Source organism: Dipodomys spectabilis, unplaced genomic scaffold (assembly GCF_019054845.1).
Source record: "Dipodomys spectabilis isolate Male_0828 unplaced genomic scaffold, ASM1905484v1 ptg000069l, whole genome shotgun sequence".
Lineage (NCBI taxonomy): Eukaryota > Metazoa > Chordata > Mammalia > Rodentia > Heteromyidae > Dipodomys > Dipodomys spectabilis.
Window position 1 is genome coordinate 2769995 of NW_024870746.1, and position 8727 is coordinate 2778721.

Sequence of the window (8727 nt, forward strand, 5' to 3'; positions counted from 1 at the left end):
TAGGATGCTCAAAATCACTAATCATTGGGTTAATGTAAGTCATAACCACTGGGAGATATCGCTCAACACTTAGATAGGATGTTAGATTATTTTTTTAAATGTTGCCACAGATAGCAAATGTTTAAATGATTTGAGCACCATTAGTAAAACATACCTTAAAATTAAACATAGGACTATAATATAATGTCACACTTGTAGTTTCTTGCTATATAAACAAAAATCAAAATAAAGTACTCTTTCTACAGACTTTTTTCACTTTCTTCCTGCTTCCCCTCTCATTTGCATCTCTGAAATCAATCCTAAGTCCTCTAAAGTAACCTTCCTACAGTGCCCATGGAAAGAGTGGGAAATAAGGAAGAATAAAGCATTGGTCAACAGCTGAACATCGCTTCTGGCTTCTGGCATGAGCTGGCTTCTGGCATCTTGCATAGAATGGATGCACTGTCCACTAACGGCATGGTCCACCCTACTGTGTTTCATGGTTTACACAGCACACCTATCTTTTCTTTTCCCAGCTACTTGAAACCTAGACCTGTCTTGATGTCAAAGCCAAACTCCACGTTCGTGACTGAGTTCCTCTTTGAAGGCTTCTCCAGCTTTCAGTGGCACCACAGGCTGGCACTCTTTATGGTGTTCCTGACACTGTACTTGATAACTCTGTCTGGCAATGTGATCATTATAACCATTATTCGCCTGGACCGTCACCTGCACACTCCTATGTACTTCTTTCTAAGCATCTTCTCCATCTCTGAGACCTGCTACACTGTGACCATCATTCCACGGATGCTTTTTGGGCTCCTCAGCCCTCAGCAGACTATTTCTTTTCAGGGCTGTGCCGCCCAGCTCTTCTTCTATCTAACCTTCGGCATCAACAACTGCTTCCTGCTTGTAGTTATGGGATATGATCGCTATGTGGCCATCTGCAACCCCCTAAGATACTCAGTCATCATGGGTAAGACTACCTGTCTCTACTTGGCATCTGGGTCACTGGGAATTGGCCTGGGCATGGCCATTGTCCAGGTAACTTCTGTGTTTGGCCTGCCTTTTTGTGATGGCTTTGTCATCCCCCACTTCTTCTGTGATGTGAGACCCCTGCTGAAGTTGTCCTGCACAGACACCATTGCAAATGAGATCATCAACTTTGTTGTCAGTGTCTGTGTTCTTATTCTGCCCATGTGCTTGATCTTCATCTCCTATGTCCTCATCATCTCCACCATCCTTAAGATTGCTTCGTCTGAGGGGCGGAAGAAGACCTTTGCCACCTGTGCCTCCCACCTCACCGTGGTCATCATCCACTATGGCTGTACTTCTATTGTCTACCTCAAGCCTAAGTCACAGAATTTTTGGGGGCAGGACAGACTTATCTATGTGACCTACACTGTCATCACCCCCCTGCTGAACCCAGTTGTCTACAGCCTGAGGAATAAGGAGGTCAAAGATGCCTTGCACCGAGCCTTGGGACTAAAAATCCTCTCGTCTTAATCAGAATTGTTTGTTCAAGAATTTCTGTGTGTGTGTGTGTGTGTGTGTGTGTGTGTGTGTGTGTCTATAAAATGTATGTATAATGATATATGATATACTTAATGATACAATATACATCATATTCTACAATGCCTTTAATTATGACATCAAGAAACACAGTCTAGTTGACTTGAATGAAAAAACAAGGAGGTTCCTTTTATAGTAGCTATATTTCTCTGGGTGTTGCTCTAGAACAGTAAGGAAATCAACAGGAGAAGACAATGGAAAGATGTGCTTGTCTCTGCTACTCATGCCCAATTGCACTGGTATGTGCTTGCACAAAGCTAAACACATCCAGAGAATAGATTTGGTAATTTTTATAACTGCAAGGGGATATCAATTAAAGTAGAGTTCTAAAAATCTCACTATGTCTCTACTGGAATCTAAGATCAGAGCTTTTCTATTTTGCTCAGCTTTTTTGGCTCATAGCCAGTGCTCTATCATTTGAACCAGGTCACCACTTCCAGCTTTTGCTGACTAATTAAAGGTAACTTGCTGGATTTTGTGACCTACAAAAGCTTTAAACCATGGTCCTTCAGATCTCAGCCTCCTGGTTACTAGGAGTGTAGGATTTATATAGCATTGCCTGGTAACAACAAATGGTTTTTAATAACCCCAGGAAGAACTCTTTATTGTTGGAGAGGTTGTCAGAGTGAATTATACAACCATTACTGTTAAGTGAGGAAACAAAGAAGTGTCCATGCCCCAGAAATGGTGGGACTAAGAGTGAACTAATTCAGCAGTGATACTCACTAGCGACAATGTTGGAAATGAACTGTACAACTTGTGGGGGAGGAGGACCAGAAGGGAAAACAAGGGAAGAGGTTAAAAAAAATGTACTCATTGCATATGACTGCAACACCTCTGTACATCACCTTTACAATAAAAATAAAAATAAGTCTCTGTGCCATAGATTTTCTTACATTCTGTTTTTTGCACACTCTGAAATTGAATCATAGCCAGGGAATCATCAAAATATTGGCAGTATATGCAAATCTTCCCTAAATGACACAGAAGTATATCTCAACTCTTAGAAAACAACAAACATCAGGTACAGAGAACAAGAAGTTGAGCTGTACCCAGTTCTGAGAGGCACAGGAGAGAAAATGACTGAAAAGTAGAAAATCCTTGAAAGGTGAATTAAAAAAGCAATAAGTTCACCACAGGAAGAAACAACATAGAGGTCAGAAGAAACAAAGTAAAAGCAGAAAGCCTTTTGTGGGGACACTTAAGCTCTATGAAAGATTGTTACCAACATAAGTGCCTTAAATTTAACTTTTACAATACTGATGAAGAAACAGAAGGTTGAAGCTTCATTTGGGAATTAGGAAACTCCTAAACCAGCTATTATTTCACTAGTTTGTTGGATCCCTTTAACTTTAACAGAGTTCAGAACAATATTTCACATCTTCATATCACACAAGGTAAAAGCAGATATGCTAGTACCAGGAAGGGTCTTCTCCTTTACCCTTTCCTCCCTTCTGGGGAGCATTGAGGTGCACCCCAAAATAGCCAATCCTGTGGCATGACCTAGCAGAGGCAGAATCTCGCCATATTTAGATTAACAGGATGCTTTGCAGAAAGAGAAAAAAGAAAAAAAGGAGAAACTGGCATGTGTAGCAATGAAAGATATATTTCTCCAGTGTCCAGATTTCCAGAAATGATAGAGTCCTTTCATTTCTGTGAATTTGGTCAAAATACAATTGAAGGAATGTTTACTTAGCAGTTCTTTGAATACATTTCAAAGATGTTGAGGAAGGCTAAAGGTTCAATGAAGTAGCAGGTGAATGCAGCTAGTGTTTGAGTTCACTGCCAGATTGCATCTTCAGGGTCCACACAGGTGAACCTTGGGCTCAGGGCTCTCAGTGAGTCTCTTTCAGGAATTGTTAAGAAGCTTTTTCCCCCTTTCAGTTCATGTATATTTTCCCAGGGACCGTTGCTACTAATGATTTGCCAATTTCAGCGTATATTCTGACTTTGAAACAATTATGAAGGGTGCTGTGAGGTCCAGGTCTCTCATGTGTGAGGGGTCTGAGGATTGTATTGTGTTGTGATTGTATTTTATTTCAATTATTTTTCTTTTCTGTTTCCTTTATTTAAACACAGGTGTAATACAGGAAACATCCTGTAAAGAAACTTCTATACTTACATTTCCATCTCATCCTTATGGTTTGCGATCTGTACAGTTTTAGAATGCCATTTACAAATCAGTTAAGAAGGTTTTTGTTGTTCATGTGAATTTTAAAAAATGATTTAGTCAGTTTGTTGAGCTTTATTTACTGTCAGTTAATTTAGTTGTGAGCAGTACAGATTTATCTTTGTAAAACTAGTTGAAAATAAAAATCTGTATGTATTTCAGAATCCATAAGAGCAACTTCTCTTCCTCCTCCTCTTTTTCTTTTTCCTCCTCTTCTTCCTCTTCTTCTTCCCTTTCTCTTCTTTCTTCTTTTCTTTTTTCATCAGTCAAATCCAGAGTCTTGCACATTATGTGCTCTTACAACTTGGCTGGCCTCAGACCAAGTATTATCTTTTTATCTTCTGAAGATTGTATATGTACAGTTTTACACCTGTGCTCCAAGGTCTATACCGCAGAGACTATTACCCATTGACAGTGCTAGGCTGACTGTCCACAATAAAAGAAAACTGACAGTTGGCCTATGCCTTTCAAATTTTCAAGAGGAGAATAGTGGCATTTTAAAAAATGATCCAGTACATGTCTAAAGTCAAAGCTTTTGTATGGGAAAGTTGTGGAGGTTGCTGAGGTACTAGATGGGGGACTTAGAATTAGTAAATTATTGTCCAAAGCAGGGCAAATGACCTAAGAGCAGAGCACAGAAGAGAATTCCACTTTGTGAGATTTTCCAGGTTTCTGGGCTGTCAGTACCTCTGCTTCCCACTCAGGGAGCTTCATTGACAGGTGAAGTTCAAAGAGTTGCTGTTGTACTTTTCATTACTACTGAATGAGAGGATGGGACAGCTCAGCCTTCCTTCAATAAATCAGGAAGGGAAGACAAATCTTTGCAATTTAAAGAGAAAGGCGAAGAAGGGAAAGAGGCAATGGAGGGAAGAAAAGAGAAGACTGGGAAAAAGAGAGGAAAAACAATATATTCTCCATTTTTTTTCCTTAGGGTCAGAACATTTCTTGGAAAAAAAAAGGGGGTATGTACTCTTAATGGACAGTTGCCAGTTCTCTTTTTATTTAATTTAATTTAATTTTATTTGTGAACATACTGTACAGAGGGGTTACAATTACATGGGCAGGATAATGCGTACATTTCTTACCAAGCATTGCAGCCTCCTCCTTTGGTTTACCCTTCACATCCCTTCCCAGCCTCCCCCCTCCCTCCCATTCCCAATCCTTCTCCTTCCCTTCCCTCCCCCCCCCTAAACTGACGTTGTAAAGCTCGTTTTGGACATGACAACTTGTACTTCTCATTGTTGCAACAGGTCCACCTGTATCCTTAAACAACTGGTTTTTCCCCATCTCCTCCACAAGTTATACTGACATCAAATATAGTGAAAGCAGGGGTTATACTGTGGGGGAGGGACATACAAAGCAACAAAGAGATAATCTTATAAATGTGTTAGAAACACATGCATGAAAGAAAAAAACATTAAAATACATATCTAAGGGTTCATTTTCCTGACATCACATTATCTGACCTTTTCCGCTTGACTCATACATATACTAGATATTGCAAATAAGGGAAACCATGGGACCTATGTTTCTTTGGGCCTGGCTTACTTCACTTAATATAATTTTTTCCAAGTTTTTCCATTTCCTAACAAATGGGGCAATGACATTCTTTCTGATGGAGGCATAGAATTCCATTGTGTATATATACCACATTTTCTTGATCCATTCATCTACTGAGGGGCATCTGGGTTGGTTCTATATCTTAGCTATGGTAAATAATGCTGCAATAAACCTTGTTGTGCTGGTAGCTTTAGTGTGGTCTTGTTTGTAAACATTTGGGTACATGCCCAAAAGTGGGATTGCTGGGTCATAGGGGAGTTCTATGTGAAATCTTTTGAGGAACCTCCATACTGCTTTCCAAAGTGGTTGAACAAGTTTACATTCCCACCAACAACGAAGTAAGGTTCCTTTCTGTCCACATCCCCTCCAGCATCTGTTGTTAGAGTTCTTGATTTTTGCCGTTCTAACTGGGGTGAGGTGATATCTCAATGTTGTTTTGATTTGCATTTCTTTTATGGCTAGGGATGTTGAACATTTCTTCATGTGTCTATTGGCCATCCTTCTTTCTTCTTCAGAGAAGTTTCTCTTTAAGTCTTTCGCCCACTTGTTTATTGGGCAGTTGTTTCTTTGAGGATTTGTTGTTGGGGGATTTAATTTTTTGAGTTCCAAGTATATTTTAGATATGAGACCCTTGTCCGTTGTATGGCTAGTAAAGATCTTCTCCCAATCCGTGGGCTTTCTATTGATCTTGCTAGCTATGTCATTTACCCTGCAGAAGCTCTGCAACTTTATGCAATCCCATTTGTCCAACCTTTCTTTGATTTGTTGTGTTTCTGGGTCTCTATTCAAAAAATTTCGGCCTGAGCCAAGGAGACCTAGGGTTTCTCCTGTTCCATCCTGTAATGTTTTCAGAGTGTCTGCTTTGACTTCAAGATCTTTGATCTATTTGGAGTTGATTCTGGTGCAGGGTGATATATAAGGATCCACCTTTAGTTTTCTACATGTAGTTAACCAATTTTGCCAGCACCATTTACTGAAGAGGCTGTCTTTCTTCCATTCTATTGTTTTAGCTCCCTTATCGAAGATTAGATGGCTATAGGTCTGTAGGTTCATTTCTGGGTTTTCAATTCTATTCCATTGGTCCTGAGGTCTGTTCTCATGCCAGTACCAAGCTTTTTTGATTACTATGGCTTTATAGTAGAGTTTGAAATTTGGTATTGATATTCCTCCAGCAGTGTTCTTTCTGTTGAGGAGCGTGTTTGCTATTCGGGGTCTTTTATTGTTCCATATGAATTTTTGGATTGCCTCTTCTATTTCCTTGAAGAATGAGGTTGGAATTTTGATAGGTATTGCATTGAATTTGGAGATAGCCTTGGGAAGTATTGCCATTTTCACGATGTTAATCTTTCCAATCCAGGAGCATGGGAGGCTTTGCCATTTTTTTAGTTCTGTGTTGATTTCCTTTTTCAAGATTTTAAAGTTTTCATCATAGAGGTCCTTCACTTCTTTAGTTAAGTTAATTCCTAGGTATTTTATTTTTTGTGGAGCTATTACAAATGGAGTTGCTTTCCTAATTTCAGCCACACTTTTCTCATTGTTGGCATACAGAAAAGCCATGGATTTTTGGGGGTTAATTTTATAACCTGCTACTTTGCCAAAGTTTTGAATCAGCTTGAGTAATTTGGGAGTGGAGTCTATGGGATTCTTTAAATACAAGATCATGTCATCTTCAAAGAGGGAGAGTTTTATTTCTTCTTTCCATATTTGGATCCCCTTTAGTCTGCATCTTATCTTATTGCTGTAGCTAGGCATTCTAATACTAGATTGAAGAGAAGTGGAGAGAGTGGGCATCCTTGTCTTGTCCCTGAGTTAAGAGGAAATGGCTTTAGTTTTTCACCATTGAGTATAATGCTGGCTGTCGGTTTGTCATATACAGCCTTTATTGTATTGAGGAATGTTCCATGGATTCCTAATTTTTCCAAAACCTTCATCATGAAGGGGTGTTGGATCTTGTCGAATGCTTTTTCTGCATCTATTGAGATAACCATGTGGTTTTTATTCTTGCTCCTGTTGATGTGATGAATAATATTAATTGATTTGCGTATATTGAACCAGCTTTGCATCCCTGAAATGAATCCTGTTTGATCGTGGTGTATGATTTTTTGGATGAATTGTTGAAGTCGATTGGCCAAAATTTTGTTGAGAAGTTTTGCATCAATATTCATCAAAGAAATGGGTCTATAGTTCTCTTTCTTTGATGAGTCCCTGCCTGGTTTTGGGATGAGGGTTATGATGGCTTCATAGAATGTGTTCGGTAGTGAACTTTCTCTTTCAATTTCATTGAAGAGTTGGAGGAGTATTGGTGTGAGCTCTGCTTTGAAGGCCTTGTAAAATTCCGCTGTAAAACCATCTGGTCCTGGACTTTTCTTAGCTGGGAGGTCTCTTATTGCTGTTTCTATTTCAGTGCTTGATATGGGCCTGTTAAGATAGTTTAACTCATCTTGGTTTAGTTTTAGTTGCCAGTTCTCTTAATGCCCTTATTTATGTTTATATTTCATCTTCATCAGTCACCTCTTCCATCATTTTCCCTCTCTTTCTCCATGTATGTATTCTTATACCCGTCATCGTTTTCTAGTTCCATGATCACATATTTACTCTAGCCATTACAAATTTATTCCACACTTACTCCTCTTTCCATTCATCTGTTCCCTTCTCACTAGGCTACACACACACACACACACACACACACTCACACACACACATAAACACACACGCACAAACACATGCACACACACATGGCACATGCACACGCACAGGCAAGGTATTTTCTTTCAACTTCCTAATATTCATTTAGCTTTTAGCTAAATGTTAATCTGTTGTAGAGCACCTGAGCTATTTCAATAACTTGACCACTGTGAATAGTTCTTCAGTGAAAATGAGGAGTGCAGGTACCTTTCCTGTATCTTTTCTTGAAATCTTTCTTATGAATGTCCAAGACTAGTATCAATAAATCATAAGCTAGGTGGATTTTTAATTTTTTGAGGAATCTCCATATTGATTTCCATAGTGGTTGCAATATTCATTATTCTTACTGACAATGTTTTAGAGTTTTCTTTCCCCTCACAACATTGCCAGCATTTATTGTTTTTCATATTCTTGATGGTGATCATTCTGACTGGAGTGAGATACAATTTCAATGTTGCTTTGGTTGCTATTTCCTTTATGACTAGAATGTTGGACATTTCTTCATGTATCATTGGACATTTCTACATCTTTTTCTGATAAATGTTTGTTTAGATTCATTGTCTTATTAATTAGATTATTGATTCTTTGAGGAGATAATCTAAAGCTCCTTGTATATTCTGGGATTTGGTTCTTTGAAAAATGTATAATGACAAAGATTTTCTCCCATTCTCTTGGTTGACTTTTTAGCGAGTGAGTGCATCCTTTGCTGTTCAGAAGCAAAGTAGCATAATGTAATCACATTTATAAAACCTCATTTCTATCTG

The 8727-nt window shown here is 38.8% G+C and overlaps 1 protein-coding gene across 1 annotated transcript; it reads left to right on the top strand.

Moving 5' to 3' along the window:
• The first annotated feature begins 540 nt into the window (after positions 1–540).
• On the top strand, positions 541–1482 carry LOC122109562 (olfactory receptor 10J3-like). Its single transcript, XM_042682027.1, has one exon. It carries the CDS (start codon positions 541–543, stop codon positions 1480–1482), a length of 942 nt encoding a protein of 313 aa, XP_042537961.1.
• Positions 1483–8727: the final 7245 nt, after the last annotated feature.

Coding starts and splice junctions, on each gene's coding strand:
- LOC122109562 (XM_042682027.1), top strand. CDS start 541: ATGTCAAAGCCAAACTCCACGTTCGTGACTGAGTTCCTCTTTGAAGGC.